Raw genomic sequence first — 16,799 nt, forward strand, 5'->3', positions numbered from 1 at the left:
ACCGAAATGGATACCAATACCTATTGTATTGATTAGGCTTATACACTGACCACCTTGGCCCGTGAAAATGCAGGTGGTTTATGTTAGAGACCATTGATTGGTACTGTTTTCTGTTTGGTTAGTCTATGAATATCTATCCTGTTTCTCAACTAAACCTGACAAAGGTGGGATTCAGTATATCTCATTGAGTCTTTCACATCACCTAGCATGATAATAAGACCATGCTAGAAGCTCAAGAAGTGATTATTAGGTCATTTTACGCACATTACAATAATGAATGTCACCTCCAATAGCTATGTCATAAAGAAAAATATGGATAATTTCCAAAACTCACCTAAACCTTTATATTTTCTTTAAAGAATAAGCATTTGAATATATATATATATATATATATATTCACACACACATTATATATATTATATATATATATGTATATATATATATATATACACACACACACACACATTAAATATACTTCAAAAATGTGTCTTGAGAGGTTTTGGAAAACTAAATGCATAGTTCCCATGCTGTAGTGAGAAGCTAAACAGACTATCCACAGAAGACGCACACATATGTCCATCCCATGTTTAATGAGTACAGATGGATACAGTGGTGAACCAAAGGCTTAGTCTTAGAAATAGAGACACTTGTTGTCTTATACAGATAAGATCTTGGTTTAATGAAAGTCAACTCAGACTCACATATACTCACAATTATATTATAACCTATTATGATTTTCTTTATAAACAGAAATCATAGACACATGTATATAAAAATGAAAAATATATTTTAAATATTGTCATAATAGTGTATACTTACACTTTTAAGACAATATTGTATCATATATTTATTATGTATAATATTATAATACACTTATAATTTTATATTTATGTAGTTTTGCTTAGGAGTGAGGCCCTAGCCCTCAAATGTTTTCTTTTTTAATGTCATTCTGTTTTTAATTCTGTCTAAATGCATGTGTCTGAATATGAGTATGTGTGCATTTGAGTGCAGGTGAGCATGAAGGACAGAGTCATTAGATTCCCTGGGGCCTGAGTCACAGACAGTTGTAAACCACCCGATACTGTTGCTAGAATGGAACTCGGATCCTTTGCAAGAGGAGTACATCCCCTAACCCTTGATCCCTTGGATGTTTTATAATATTAATAGATAAGCAAATCCGCACAGGATGGTGTGGACTAAGTTATCAAGTGGGTGTATAACCCCCTCTCTGGTGCATCTATGGCAGGTATTTAAGAAGCTTTGTAGAATAGAGGAAGGTCCTCTGAGCTTATAACCTCTAGGTCTATTTGCATCTCCAGTCAAACCAAAGTTCAGAGTTCCTGGATTCGTGTTCAGATGTTTTTGTCCTCTCACCATAGTTCCTTCCGTAAACCCCGGACCCAAGGCCAGAGGTGAGGACATAGGGATCCCAGAGAGAGAGAGAGAGAGAGAAGAGAGAGAGCTGCCATTTCAGAGGCCAGGGACACAGCTCTGTAGAGAAGCCTTACTTTGTCAGCACAGGGAGGCTCCCGTCAGCAGCAGTCCTACATCCCAGACACCTTGCAGCGGCTTTGAGCATGATGTGTAGGGAAGATGTTCATCTGCCCATCTGGCCAGATGATGAGCAAGGGATTGTTCTCATCAAAGGATGAGGCCACGGAAAGAGGAAACAGTGTCTGAAGACTGAATCCTGAGGATTACAGATGCTTTTGAACTGGCCTGGGAAGATCAGAAGACAGCTAGGGAAACCACAGTGCCAGTGAGAGCAACGCTCCACTCAGCAGTGGTTTTTGTTTTTTTCTTGACAGCAGGCAGGATAGAAAGATTTGAGGCTGAGGCCTGTATTAATAAGATCACAGAATTGCAAGCCATAGACAACAACAAATGCCAGGTGCACATAGGAATCAAAGCAAATTAACATGACATGCCCTTGTTTCTGTTGTTTCTGCTAATACCACCCATATATGTATACACACACACATGCATATGCATATATATATATATATATATATATATATATATATATATATATATATATATCAGCATCAAATTGTCAGTCTAAACTTAAAACCATACAACACAAGCACTGCTTCTTCTTTTCAAATCCACACCAATGTGTTAACCAAAGACTGTTACAGGAGAGATAAAGGATCTCAGGCTTCAGAGTTCAGGGTTAAACTTGTCTGACTCCATCCAGCAACTAACCCCATTGGGCTTCTCTTTCTGCCTAGCGTAGGATAGCCAGCACTCCCATCTTTCCACAGCCACACATACAAAATGGTTCTCTGACTTTTGATATTTGAAGAACCAGTGCTTCTCTTCCAAAGTTCAGGATAAACCTTATTCCTCTGTAGCTGCTCAATGAATATCAACTGGAGTTTCAAACACCAAGTGAAAATGCAGGCCTACTTAGGAGTCTAGTGTGTCTGAAGGGCAGTTCATGGTGAAGAAGGTTGAGGCAGGAGGACTGGAAATTTGAAGCCTATCTGGGTAACAGTGAGATCTTGTCTCAAAATATAGTGTGAGAAGGGACTGGATATAAAGATGAACAGTCCCGAGCTGAACAGTACAGTGCATGCCTGCTGGGGGTAAGGCCTTCGCTTCATTTCTTACCATGAAAAGAATGAAGGAGGGAGGGGGAGAAGAGAGAAAGAAAAGAGGAAAGGAAATGAAGGAAGAAAAATCAAGGAATGAAAGAAGGAGGAGAGGGAAGGAGGGAGGAAAAAAGAAGAAAGAAAAGAAGGAAGGAAACTGCTTAATTGAATGGGCAAACTCATAAAATAGGGATATTTTTGTTGTTTTATAGTCATTTTATTCGTGTCCATCTTTCCTGCTTTCTCCTTGTTGCAAAGCTTATTGTTAACAGTAAGCATTAGAACCTGAGGAAAGCTTTATAAGGCTGATGTCCTAGCAGGTCCATAGATATTTTTCTCCCTGACAATCGCCCCTTGTTAAGATCACTCAAAGCTGGGGGCGGGGAGGAGATGATATGGATCTGTATCATTTTTCCTAAGCATAACTGAAAAACCCATATAAACCAGTTCTAGACCGGTTTAAATATTGTCTATTGTTCTAGAAACACAGCATGATTAACACATTTTCTAATTGTCCTCTCAAGATGGAAAGCCACCCAGACAGATTAATTTAAACTAAACTTGCCAATAGCATATAGAAGTCTGAATGAGATGTAATAAAACTTTATTGGCTCTGCAGACTTGTCAGACATTCGCCGCTTTAGCATATCCACACTTTAAAACCTGCTTTGAAGAACAAACTACCATCAGCCTGGAAATACATTGTAAGAAATCAGAGCTAATAATGAGTAATTACTATTTTCATGGTCTTTCTAGGAGTAGCCTTCCTCTTACCTTAGCATATAAGTCATGGGCATCTTTGAAGAGGCACAGATCACAGCCCCTGGGGCAGGGGTCAGGTTTTTTAGAAATAATCTCTAGAATTAAAAACAAAAAGGTGACAAAAATAGATTATTATAGAGATTTTCATTTTACCAGCTATGTAATCTTATAGAATTGGCATATAAGAGCTTATACAGGGCTGATGAGATGGCTCAGTGGTTAAAAGCACCTACCGCTCTTCTGAAGGTCCTGAGTTCAAATCCCAGCAACCATATGGTGGCTCACAACCACCCGTAATGAGATCTGACGCCCTCTTCTGGTGTGTCTAAAGACAGCTACAGTGTCCTTAACATATAATAATAAATAATTTTTAAAAAGAGCTTATACAAAGCTTAGAAAAGATATAAAACATAGATAGGGAGATAGATAGAGATGATAGATAATAGCTAGAACAGATAGATAAATATTAATACAGAGATACTTTTAGCTTAAATACAACCACAGCATATGCTTTCATATAAACTTCTACTTTTAATTCAATGAGAAATTTGTCATCTTTCTAAGACATGAATGTATTAGTTCCCTTAAGCTGAATTTTTTCCCCTTGATCTCTGTCATATTGTAACTAAGTTTATATCATAGCCAAGGAATTCCTAACTCCACCTGTTCATGTAAGCCATGTTATGCATGCCATCCTGTATTTCATACTCCAGGTATATATATGCATATACCTGTATATATATATGCGTTCACATAGGTATTGATAAAAGATATAAAAGATAAAAAATATTGTATGAACCTTCCTATATTCTCTCTTACTCAATGATATCTGATTGAATTCCTTTTAAATCAGAAATTGAAGCCCACTGTATTTTTCATGTAGCATAGGATCATGGCGCCATGGAAAAGTAACTTACTGAACTATTCTCTTCCAGCAATCATTCATTTATTTATTCTTTATTTATTTTTATTTATTTCTACCTAAGAGATCAAGACAACAAAATCATCTCAGTGTTCTTTTTTTGGAAGAACAGCTGGAACAAAGTTAATATCTGTCTTAAATATTAATAGATGATGATAAGTAGCTCTTCTTGTCATTGATAATAGCCTCACTATGTAGTTGAGGGTGCCTTCTTGCTCATTATCATCCTGCCTAAGAGGGCTTCAACTATTGGAATTACAAGTAGCAACTACAGTAATGATCAGTAAGCTGATTTTTCAAAGTTTATATTGGGTCCCAGAAGACGGACATACCACTAGCTGTGCTAGTAAGAATATTGCGCTTCAGATGCCCAGAATTATATAAATGGCAAGTGGGCTTGTTTGCCTACTGTCATCATAACAGAGACAAGGGACTATTGGGAGCAAGCTGACTAGCTAGACTAACTGCATTAGAGAGGTTTTGGTTCAATTGAGAGACTTCACCTGACAGAATAAGATGGGGGACCATCAAGAAAGTGTCCCCATATTAACTCTGGGCCTCCATAGGCAATGCATACCTGGACACATGCACACACAAATGCAGCTACAAAATGCCAACATGCATCTATCCGTCCATACCACACACACATGCACACACACACATGCAAGCTCTATATAATAAAATCCATTTTCCAAAATCCTTGCTACAAATCGACCATTTCTAAATTACTAATTAGTGTTATAGCCAGAGACAGTAACATCTACTACTGAACCTCTCTTGTCCTCTTTCATATAGAATCCTTGTCAGGTTCTTTTTTGTATAATACATATGTCATTTGCTGCATGTATGTCATAATGTTATTTCATACTTGCAATAAAGTATACATTTTATTATTAAAATGCACTTATTAAAAGAATTAGACCTGTTAAAATCTTAAATGTTAGGTTTCCAGCTACTGGCACCCTCTTCACATCTATTTTTATTCTACTATCCTGATATTTCTTGATTAATCTACAGGTATGTAACTCTTATTTGTCATTCTCTCTTGAGCATGTACTGTATAGTTTGTATAATCAGAATTTTCTTACTAACTCCTTTTGATAGTCTATTTTATACTTGAGAAATTTTCCAATGTTATAAAACACTATTTATTTTTTTATTTAGCTTGCTTTTCTACTTCATTTATTCCAATTCTCTGAATTGCTGGTTGGACTGAGTTGAGATCATTTCTGTTTTGAAGTCCCCTTTTTAAGGTCTGTGTTCTGCTGTGTGTCTCAATTCAACTCTGTTATTTTCTTTTCCCACGTATAGTCATATACAAAGGGACCAAAGTTAGATGTGGACTGGTGGGTGCCTGACTCTGGAAAAGGAGTGTTAGGAGAGGCCAAACCCCTAGGAAGTTAAAGGATATGGAAGGCGATGTCTAAAAGCGATTACAATTGTTTCCACTGGAGAGAAGTCAGCTTGAGAAAGCTGAGCAGTTTCAGTGTCCACACTAACACAAGATATAGTCTCTCCGTTCCATCCTTGAACACTCCATCCCAGGAGGGCATCAGTGATGAGATGACTTTTAAGATACAGAAAAGACACAGGAAGAGTCAGAAATAAAGTACACTGTATATAAGAGCTGTGGTCCATCCATTCCTTTTAGGACCAGCTTAAAGAAAAATGTGGGCAGGACAAGGGCCCCAGCTCTGTTGATAACGTCTCCCATCACTGTTAGTGTGGACCAAGCATAGATAGTTTAAGACCTGAGGTTGGTGCTATGATTCATCACAAACTCCCCCATGTGTGTATGATTCACCTCTGCACTCCAGCCCTATGCTGTGTGTTTAAGGTGAAAGGCAAGGAGGATGTTACCTCTTTCCTTGAAATTTCAACAATTTGGATGAGAAGCCCAGGCACTTTATGTCTGATTTATGCCTGGCTAACTTCAAAACACTTCAGTCTAATTAGTACTTTGAAGTTCAAATTGTTGACTTATGATTTAAATACCATAAGCGCAGAGGTTTTGAAAAATTTAAATCCTATGTATCTAGCCCACAAGTCAATCATAAAGCATTTCTTTGTCGTGCACACACCCAAAGATGCTATTGGATCCTGCACACACACACACACACACACACACACACACAGAGTCTTGTAGCAAAACCTGACCAGATTTCTATTACTGTAAGTTAGAAACCAGTCACAAGAGTTTACATCTATGGGATGATGTAATATTTGATTCTAGCTCTGGGTCCTTCCACTCAGAGAGTTGCTAAGACAAGACATGCCCATGTCTTCTCATGGGCAAAAATGTATATAACTTTTGGGAAATATAAAAAGAGTAACATTGTTTACATTACTTGATAGATGTTCACTTAATTAAAATACCCTTCAAGTCTTGCAGAATGTTTATCCCATGTTATAGTCCTAACAGTGATTTATGAACATTTTCTCCAAACCATGTTTCCTTTTCTTTATTTTTATTCAGATTTATTTGTTTGTTTGTTTGTTTTTATTGCACGAGTCTTCAATCTCTGTCATATGTTGCTTATTGGGTTTTGTTGTCTTTAGCTTAAAGTCTACATACAGATTCTTTATAGTATGTATTAATGTAGGTATACTAATTTTTTATTGAAAACAATATTTTCAGACAATATATTTTGAGTAGTTTCACCTTCTTCATCTCTTCCCAGATCCTTTGAACCTCTACACCCACCCTAATCTACAACTTCTTTCTCTTTCTTAAAATAAACAAATAGATAAACAAAAAGAGAAAACAAACCAGGAGAGAGAGAGAGAGAGAGAGAGAGAGAGAGAGAGAGAGAGAGAGAGAGAACAAGAAACCCTCTCTGTCTCTCTTGACTCTCTGTCTCTGTTTCTCTCTTTCTGACTCTCTCTCTCTCTCTCTCTCTCTCTCACACACACACACACACACACACACACATTTACACACACACACACACATACACACAGACTCACCAATAAAACTACAAAATCAGAAACATAATATACAATCAAAAGACTGGTAAGATGACCCCCCCCAAAAAAACAAAGTGATATGAACAAAAGTCTGCAGAAATACCATAGAGTTCATTTGGTGTTGGCCATCTACTGCTGGGCACAGGTTCTGCCCTTAAGTATACCTCCAGTGAAACTCCATTGGGGAAAACTAATTTTTCCTTAGCAAGTTATTTACAAGCTACTGGATAGAGCTGCTGGGTTAGGGATGGGGGCTTGTATCCATTTTCCCCACTTAACACAGAGACTCCATCTAGTGTGAACCTGTGCAAGGTTTGTGCATGCTTCCACAGTCTCTGTGAGTTCATATGTGTCAGTCCTGTAAAGGTCTGGGAAGCACTGTTTCCTGTCATCCTCAGTCCCCTCTGGCTCTTATGAACTTTCTTCCCCCTCTTCCCCAGAGTACCCTGAACCCTGAGGGAGGATTTGATGAAGATATCTGATTTAGGATTGACTCCACTCCCACACTATTCTCTTCCCACTCAAATCTGTACCTTTTTAAAGTTACTCCTTCAACTTGCATTGTCTGAATATTCTTGGGTGCGTAATCTTTAGTTAGGAGGGGCTACACACTCTTAGGGAAAAGTGTCTCTATCTCCCAGAGGCTAACAAGTGACATTAACCCTGTGGCGATAGCTGGAATTGGAGCTTGTTCTGCTTGGGGCTCGAACAGGCTTGGTACATGCTGTCCCAACCCCTGTGAGTTTATGTCAGCCACTTGGTGATCGACAGCATTGTTTTTATTATAGAATATGTTGATTTTTCCTGCTTCTTACTGTCAGGATTTTCACTTCACCCTGGAGATTCAGCATGGCAGCCATGAGGTTTCCAATACATGGCTATTTTGCATGTTTGATATTCAGCTTAACTGAGGATGTTCAATCCTGTGAATTGACTTTTTTTTTCTTTCAAGTTTGAGGAAATTTTCAGTAATTGCTTTCTAAATTTTTAATCATTAAATCTTTGATAATTTTATACCATGTGTTTTTATTATATTAATTGCCCATACCTTCCCCCAATTCCTCTTAGATCCAAACCCTTCTCCCCACCTCTCTTCTTTTTATCTACTTTCATAGAATCCAATCTGAGGCCCCTTTGAAGTGCATTTTTTCCTTTTTTACTATTCTTTTCTTCCTTTATTATTGTAGCCTTGGAATTTCAGTTTTGTGTTTGGTTGCTTGGCTTCTGTTTAGTTTTGTTTTGTTTGATGAGTTCCTGTCTATGGAAAAAATATCCCAAATTTCCTTTTGCTTTTTCTTTAAGTTTGTGAATAGGTCTATATTATCTTCTTAAATAATGTTCTCTAATACATTTAATAAGAGAGCCATATTGGAGTTACCTTTATTCACAGTTCCCTTTCTTATAAGTATAGTTCATATTTCCACATTTCTTTACGTGTGTGTTAACTACAATTTCTGTTATAGATAGTGCAGAAGAGCCTGGGTTCTGTTATCTTTCCCTGAAAGGTTTTACTATTTTTTTTTTGTAGTAAGCAGTTCATTTACTTGCTTCTATGTTTAAACTTTTAGTCTCCAATTTATATCTTATTATAAGGGTCTGTGAAAAACTCATGAGCTTACCCAGTCCTGCCTAACTTGGCTATAACCTGTCTCAAAGAGTAACATGCCTGTGTCTGCTAATGGCCCACAGGCAGTCTAGGTAATGGAAAGGTGGTCTAGGGAGATTTGGAGTAAGTTCTCCAGGGTGTGGCCCTTTAGTCAAACATAAAGACTTTGGGTACATTGTCTTGAAATTGCTATCAAATTCACAATGAGTTATTAACATAACTTCTCCCATTGGGCTTGACTTCCTCCTGTTCCTACTCTAGAATTGCTGCAGTTCCACTCCCGTTCTACAATAGCCACAGGATGCAGTACCTCAGCAATGCCCACATTAGTCTAAGTCTGACTGTGTCCTGTTCACCTCTCAGTCCCAGACCAGAAAGGACTCCATAATGGCCACCCCCTTGCTGCCAGCTCTGCTCTGCAGGCTCCAGTTTTGTGAGCTGCTCTGAAAAATGAGCTCTGGCTCTTCAACTCAGCAGAATGCCTCTGCTGTGATGGCATGTCGTTTGACAGCTGGAGGAATGTGTGTCTGGGTAGAGGGACCCAGATCACCTGTGAGGACTCATACACAAATATCTCTGCTCTCAAGTGTCATGATCGTGTTTCTCGATACCAGAACCCTAGACGGTATCAGTTTTTCTCTCTAGGTTGGTGGTGGATAATATTAGAGAATTCAGTATAGTACCAGCTTACCCTATGATAATTAAAACCAGAAATGGAAAAATTGTTTAATACCTTAATTAAAAGATGGAAATGAAGACATGTCCTTGTCTGGGCTACCTATGGTCCAGTTTATGTGTTAATAATACAAATGTAGGTTAATTATTTTGAAAGTCCCCTTTAATTTTTGGAAAACCATTCTATTTAATGATCATGTCCTCTTATGTTGAGAAAAAGATAAAATGTTTACAAGTCACACTAACCCGCAGATGCCTTTGGAGTATGTCAGCGGGTATCACCCAGACAAAATAAATGGAACAGTCATATTTTTAATAATACATGAGAAACACAAGGAAAACACTTGTCAAAATTGTATAATATTATAGTACTCTCTTTGTATATAAATGCATATGTTTATGAAAGTGTATTTTCCCCCTGTATGCTAATCTTTTTTACTTGGCATGTTTTTTAATGGTTTTTCCAAATGACCTTTGCAAAATTAATCAAGGATCTGACACTGTCCTTTGGAGAAATACAAAGAAAGAATGCCTCTCATAATAACTTTTTGCATGAAAAACAGCCAGAGAATGACAAAACAGAGGAAACATTAATATTGGAGGAAAAAAAATTAAACCTTGAAAGGGAAGCCCACTGAAAAACACTTGCTTCTTGTCAGAAACATTTTTATGGGTCTCTGAAATTCCATTTCCCCTTTATTTTCTACCCTATTGTTTTTATTGCTTGAAATCCGACAGATTTTTCAAAAACAATTCACTAAGTAAAACGCACCACGTTTTCCCAAGCACTCTGATGCTGAGAAGCATCTCGAATTAAAGATTAATAAAACGTACAGAAAGTGCGTATAAAAATATAAATACAAAGAACCAAGAAAAAAAATGCCTGCGATTAGACAAGATGGAAATCTAAGCAGAAATTAAACTCAGTTGTATTCCATTTCCTATTCTTTTCTTACAGAAAATTACTGCTGAAGTGAGGCGGTTTTCCCCCTGTAATTTAAATGTTAAGCTGCCAGATGTGTGTCCCATGCTTCAAGAGGGAAGCTTTGCATTATTTAGCATATTAAGAATCACAGAATTTTAAAAAGGGCTCCTTTATTGCCTGGAGGTTCCAATTAAGTAAACCTTAGCCGGGTACATTTAAAACTTGCAATACATGAGATCTGCCTCCTTTTCTGGCCACAGTCAAGCCTCATCTATGTAATAAATAAGGAAAATTCTTACGATGACATAATTTTTCTTTTGCTTGAGGAATTAAACCTATCTATTATTTTAAGAAGTTTTTAATAGAGGCTAGCAATCTAGAAGACAACTGAAGGTTCAATCTGCTCTTTTTTTTTTTAATCATAGCAAGTTGAGTCTCCTATTTATGCCAAGCGATGCATGCTTCATATGCATGCTTCATAGAGGCAATACCAACCCGTTGACCTTCTTCTTCACTCTCTCTGCTTCCTCTGTGTTCTCCGTGTTACTCTTGTGAGAAAAGACAGGTGTAAGGAGCAGTAATGTCATTGTTTTTGAATCAATACTGTGGTTTTGTGTTTGTATGAATGTCTGTCTACCCATGTGTCATGAGCTATCTGATTATACAGCACTAATTAAGTGCCTGTTCAGCAGCATGTGGAAGGAGTTACAGTAGCTAAGCTAAAGTCCAGAAAGAGATGAAGGTTCTGGAGGCACACAACATTCATAAATCATAGCCTTAAATACAGCCATTTTTGCCATTTTAGAAAATGTCAAAGGTGTCAACTCTGCCCAAATATACCGCTTAACAGTGACTATTTTAGTAAATTGACTTGAAATGCATTCAGCTAACTGACAGTCAGAAGCACATAATCTAGTTCACAGGACAAATGAACAGTTTAAAGGCCAAAAAATAAGCAACAAACTGCAAATTCTTAGCAGAGTGCAACAATGACTATGGCTGCAGCCACAGGTCCAAATCCTAGTACTAATGTGTTTATTGGCTTCAAAAGTACTGACTCCAAATTCTGGATGTGTGCTGGCACTGAGCATGGGGTTTCTAACAGGGAAGTTAGAGAAGGGACTGAAGAAGTTGAAGGGGTTTGAAACCCCATAGGAAGAACAACAATATCAACCAACCAGACCCCCCTCAGAACTCCCAGGGACTAAGCCATCAACAAAGGAGTTCAAATGACTCCAGCTGCATATGTAGCAGAGGATGACCTTGTTGTGCACCAATGGAAGGAGATGTCCTTGGTCCTATGAAGGCTTGATAGATGCCCCACTGTAGGGGAATCGAGGGCAGGGAGGTGGGAGTAGGTGAGTGGGTGGAGGAACACCCTCATAGAAGCACAAAGAGGGAGGATGTGATAGGGTGTTTCCTGGGAGAGAGGGAAACTGGGAAAGGGGATAGCATTTGAAATGTAAATAAAGAAAATATCCAATAAAAAACAAAAAGGAAGGAAGGAAGAAAGGAAGAAAGGAAAACTCAACAAACCGTTTAACCCAACTCAAAACTATAGTCAAACAACTAATTTTGCACAGTAAACAAATTGGGATTGGTATAAACACAAAAGTTGACAGCATTCTGAGCTATTAGCACGATTCAATCCAATAAGATTGGGACCTGCCAAGATGCTTCAATCACCAGAATGTCAGCATGTGCCATGGTGGTAGGAAACAAACAGACAGACAGACAAATAAGCTTCTTCTCTTATTTGTTTCAGGAGGAAAATGGGATTAACAGTTGGAGCTAGACAGGTGATTCAGGAGTTAAGAGAGACTGCTGCTCTTCCAGAGAACCCAGGTTCAGTTCCCAGCACCCAATGTCAGGTGGCTGGCAACTAATTATAACTTGAGCTCCAGGTGATCCAATGGCCTCTTCTGGCCTCTGCTGATATCCACATACTTAGGCACACACACACACACACACACACACACTATTTAAAATATAACTAAATTTAAATATTCAGTTGACAAACGTATTGAGTGTTTAACCTATGTCATTCTCCCTGACACCTAAAGTGTTTAGTGAATGATAGACTGTATCTAATATTTTATTAATTGCTTTCCTAGAAGTATGAAAAGGCTCAATAATTTAATATTTAAGGATATTGTAATGTAACTGGAAGCAAGAATATGATGAAGTCATCATTAACTTCAACCTGTCTAGACCAGCAAGCCCATATCTTTCTCATGTGGATGGACATACCAAAGGATACTTGAGTGATACTCGTGGACACAATAGATTTCCATTTGTGAAGACATTTGCACATGTTATTTACTTAATTCAAGTTGTTAATGAACTTCACGGCCAGCAGAGAATGTCTACAAACACGTCACTAACATTTGAATCATTTTCATCCATAAGACTACACAATATTTATGCTTGCATGCCTTGTCTAGTAAAATATTACCATAATATAAAAATGGATATATTTTGCTTTTCTCCTTAAAAATAGCCTTTAAACATTTCCCAATTCTGTCATATATGAGAAGATTCTACCCTTTTGCAAAAATCAGTTTCATTTTTCTCCTCAGTTTTAAAAATATTAAACTCTCCATTTTACAGACAATGAAATAATACAGAAATATCAATGTGCTGTTTATGCACTTTTCCTGTTTATCATCAATTAACGCTTCCATGGAACTCAGAGAAACCAAAGCTATTTGTAATAACAATTTTTTTTTTTACCTACTTAAGTTACATTGATACTAGAAAATCTGAGAGAGGAATAGATGATGTCTTAGATTGATACCCTAATTCAGCAAGGTCTATATATAATGAAGTATGTATTGAGTATTACAGAAATCTGCTAAATAACAGACGTGGCTTTATGAGCACCTGCCAACACTCAAGCTCATGTGGTCAACAGATGAGCTTGTATGAACACAACAAATTTGAATTAGCAATCAAAATGGAAAGACAGAAGGAACGTTGTTAGGCAATCATCAGTTAAGCACTCTTAGAGATAATCTGTAAGTCAAAGAGAAAGTTTTCAAGAGTACTTGCCTACTTTCTTATTCAAGAGAAGTTGCACTAAGTCATTGGCAGGATGGCCCAGGATCCTCTCTGATGCTCTCCTTTCCTGCTACTTGAGACATTTCTCTCATAGAACAACCACATATTTCCAAGTGGCACCAGGATAAAGGATCCTACCACAAGTACCTAGCGTAAGTAGCTCTTGACCTGAGTCTGGAGACTACCTCCCTAGTCATATACAGTAGGTGCTCATCTATAGAAGCTCTTCATCCTCCTAAGCATTTGCAGAAATTCCCCAGTGGGAAGCCAAGAAGCAAACTGAGTCATTCACACTGAGATAATTCAGTACCATTCAAGTTCTAACAACATGTTGCCAGTCATAAATCTTATATGATAATTATTGTTAAAGAATGAAGGAGAAAATACATGCTCAGATGAAGAAAAACAGAAGGACAAATGTCTCTAGAACATCTACCTTCAGAGAATGATTACAACAAAGAAAAGCAAGGTAATGAAATCAGGAGGTACATGGAAAGGGAATAAAGAAAACAGAAAAGACTAAGGACTCAGGTATTAACATATGCACAATGCACTAGCCTTTCTTTTATGAGCTTCAGAAATCATTTTTATTGAGAAAAACAAAATTTGTAATTCACGTGTTTTCAAGAAAATGATATTTTCAAAAGAGGAAGAGTACGAGACCTGGAGTGGAAGAAAGCCATACACAACTGATTGAAAATGGTAATACACAGACAGGTAAAAGTGATACCACATGTGCACATTATCATGTGGATAATGATGACAGGAAGTGGCTTGTACAAGTATTATACAAGCATCATGGAATATGGTTGCAGGAACTAAGTTGAGGTAGAAGATCTTAGTGGATACAATCTCATAGGACCACTGCCCAATAATCAGCCTACTGTTGACAGAAGTATTGTTACACATCACATGAGTGAATTCAACAGGAAGACCAAACAAAGAGACACACCTCAAAACCATATGCAAACAAGGATGGAATCCTAGTTAGTGTTCAATAGTCTACATACAGAGAAGCCAGTGGAAGAGAACAACATCAGAAGAAGCAAGAAGAAACCAAAATTTAAAATGCCAGACTTATTCTCTATCATACTCATAATTATCTTAAATGTAGGGTCTGACTACTTCAATTAAAAGATAGATATTGGCAAAATAAGCTTTTGAAAAATGACCTGGTTGTGTAATAATTATTATTATTATATAACAAGGATTATTCAATGGAATAAATGAAAGTAAAAAATTGAAAAATTCAATCATTAATCACTAATATTAAAAAAGTCAGGATTGACTATATTAGTATAAGATAAAAAAGGAATTCATAGCAAAAAAAATCATTACATGAAAGAACATTATATAATAATCCAATTATCAGTGTACCAATAAGATGTTGCAGTCTCAAGAATTTAGGGGACAAATAGTGGACCTTCAACAATCACAATGCAAAAATTGGGCTGAAGAGAGAAAGAATTATCAACTATAGTTAAGGAATCTACCACTTCCTTCCCCAGATGAAAGAATTACAGAATAATCAAACTACAAGAAAGATATAGTTGATATAACAAACACAGCCAATAAACAAAATCTATGCACATAGACACATATGTAAATCAGTCCCTACCAAGTGCCTACGGATAATTCTCAAGTACACCTTGGACCATGAAGCAAGCCTCATCACATTTAGAAGAACTGAAATCATTGAGAACATATTCCATGGTTATAGTGAAGCTGAACTAGTGATCAAAAACAGAAAGGTAAGAAGAAAAAAATGTGAGCAGATAAACAGCCAATCCTAAATAACCTTTAGTTTAAAGAGAAAGTTTTAATGAAAATTCAAGAAAAAATTCATACTAATGTGATGGGATGAACTTATGCTAAGAAGAAATTTTATAGCATTAAATACTTATATTGGAAAAAGAAGAAAAATCAGTCACCAAATGTCCCACATGATGATAAGGAACAAAAAATACAAAGCAAGGAGAAGGAAGAAAATGATTGTAATATGAGTATAAATCAATGAATGTGAAATCAAGGAAAATTCATAAACAATAGAACAAAAGCTGATTCTTTAAAAACAATAAAGTTGATAAAGCAGGAAGACCAACAAGGAAGATGAGAGAAGATACAGGTACCCAATACCAGGAAGGAGAGAAAGCCATTGAAAAGAAATTAAGGAGATCTCTCTTACAGTGTCTTGTCCATACCTTCAATGACTAAGGAAAAGTAGACCAGTTCCCCTGTGTTACATATGGCAGCATTTGGTCATGAAAGCTATTTGTTTGGTTGGGTTTTTTTGTTTGTTTGTTTTTTGGTTTTTTGTTTGTTTGTTTGTTTTTTGAGGTTACATATCTCTATGTAGTTTTAGCTCTCCTGGGACTTGCTATGTAGATTAAGCAGGCATAAAATAAGATATTTTGAAACAGTCCTGTAATGATTTTAAAAAGTCGAATTAGTAATATAAAACTTCAGGCTCATCTGATTCCCTTGGAATTCTAAATATCCCGAATCTCACAAAAGTCAGTCAGTTTTAGGGGCTCCGTGACAAAGCTGGCCTAAACAACTTAGAGGGTTCACCTTAGCTCATCATTTCCGAGGTTTTGATGGTTAGTTATTTGGCACCACGCACTCTGAAAGAATGATGGCAGACAGATTGGGTAGCAGAGGAGCATCTTCACCTCCTTGCTCACTTGGAAGCAGAGATAAAACCAGAGCAGGAATCACCTTCAAAGGTACAAGGCATGCCTACTGCAAAGCGCCACCCCCATCTATGGCCAAGCTCCTAAGTTTCCACTGCCTCCCCATGGTGTCACCAACTGAAGACTAAACAGTCAACACATGAACCAGTGAGAGACACTTACTACTTAAACTACACAATCTCTTTTGGAAAGTTGAGGAAAACACATTTACTCACTCATTTTAGGTAGCTACCATAACCTTAACATCAAAAGCAGACAAAGAAAAGACATAATGAAAGACAGTGGATCAGTATCTCTAAGTAAGACTAGCAGGAAGAAGTCCTTTGCAGGTTGAATCTGGAAAATTGAAACCAACACCATGTGAAAAAAAATATGAACGAGGAAACTGGAGTTTATTTTACGTATGCAATGTGCATTCAGTTGTTTAAATCCTTCACCCTTGTGGTCTCACTTACACAAATCATATTATTGTATTTATTAAACAATACTAAATTCTATGGAATTCAAAACCCATTTGTGGTACCAGGAAATGCTTCCTTTTGACTAAAAACAGACCAAAAAATTGATTAAAAACCAGGAAAAAAATTAAATTCTT

The 16,799-nt window shown here is 37.1% G+C and overlaps 1 protein-coding gene across 1 annotated transcript in view; it reads right to left on the bottom strand.

The window, feature by feature from the left end:
* The window catches only part of Ofcc1 (orofacial cleft 1 candidate 1), a 277,373-nt gene that overhangs the window by 143,442 nt on the left and 117,132 nt on the right, over positions 1 to 16,799 (bottom strand). The window contains exon 10 of the mRNA XM_031359413.1: positions 3,369 to 3,451. Coding sequence (XP_031215273.1) covers positions 3,369 to 3,451 — 83 coding nt within the window. The remainder of the gene's footprint in view (positions 1 to 3,368; positions 3,452 to 16,799) is intronic.

Source organism: Mastomys coucha, unplaced genomic scaffold (genome assembly GCF_008632895.1).
Source record: "Mastomys coucha isolate ucsf_1 unplaced genomic scaffold, UCSF_Mcou_1 pScaffold7, whole genome shotgun sequence".
In the NCBI taxonomy this organism is placed as follows: domain Eukaryota; kingdom Metazoa; phylum Chordata; class Mammalia; order Rodentia; family Muridae; genus Mastomys; species Mastomys coucha.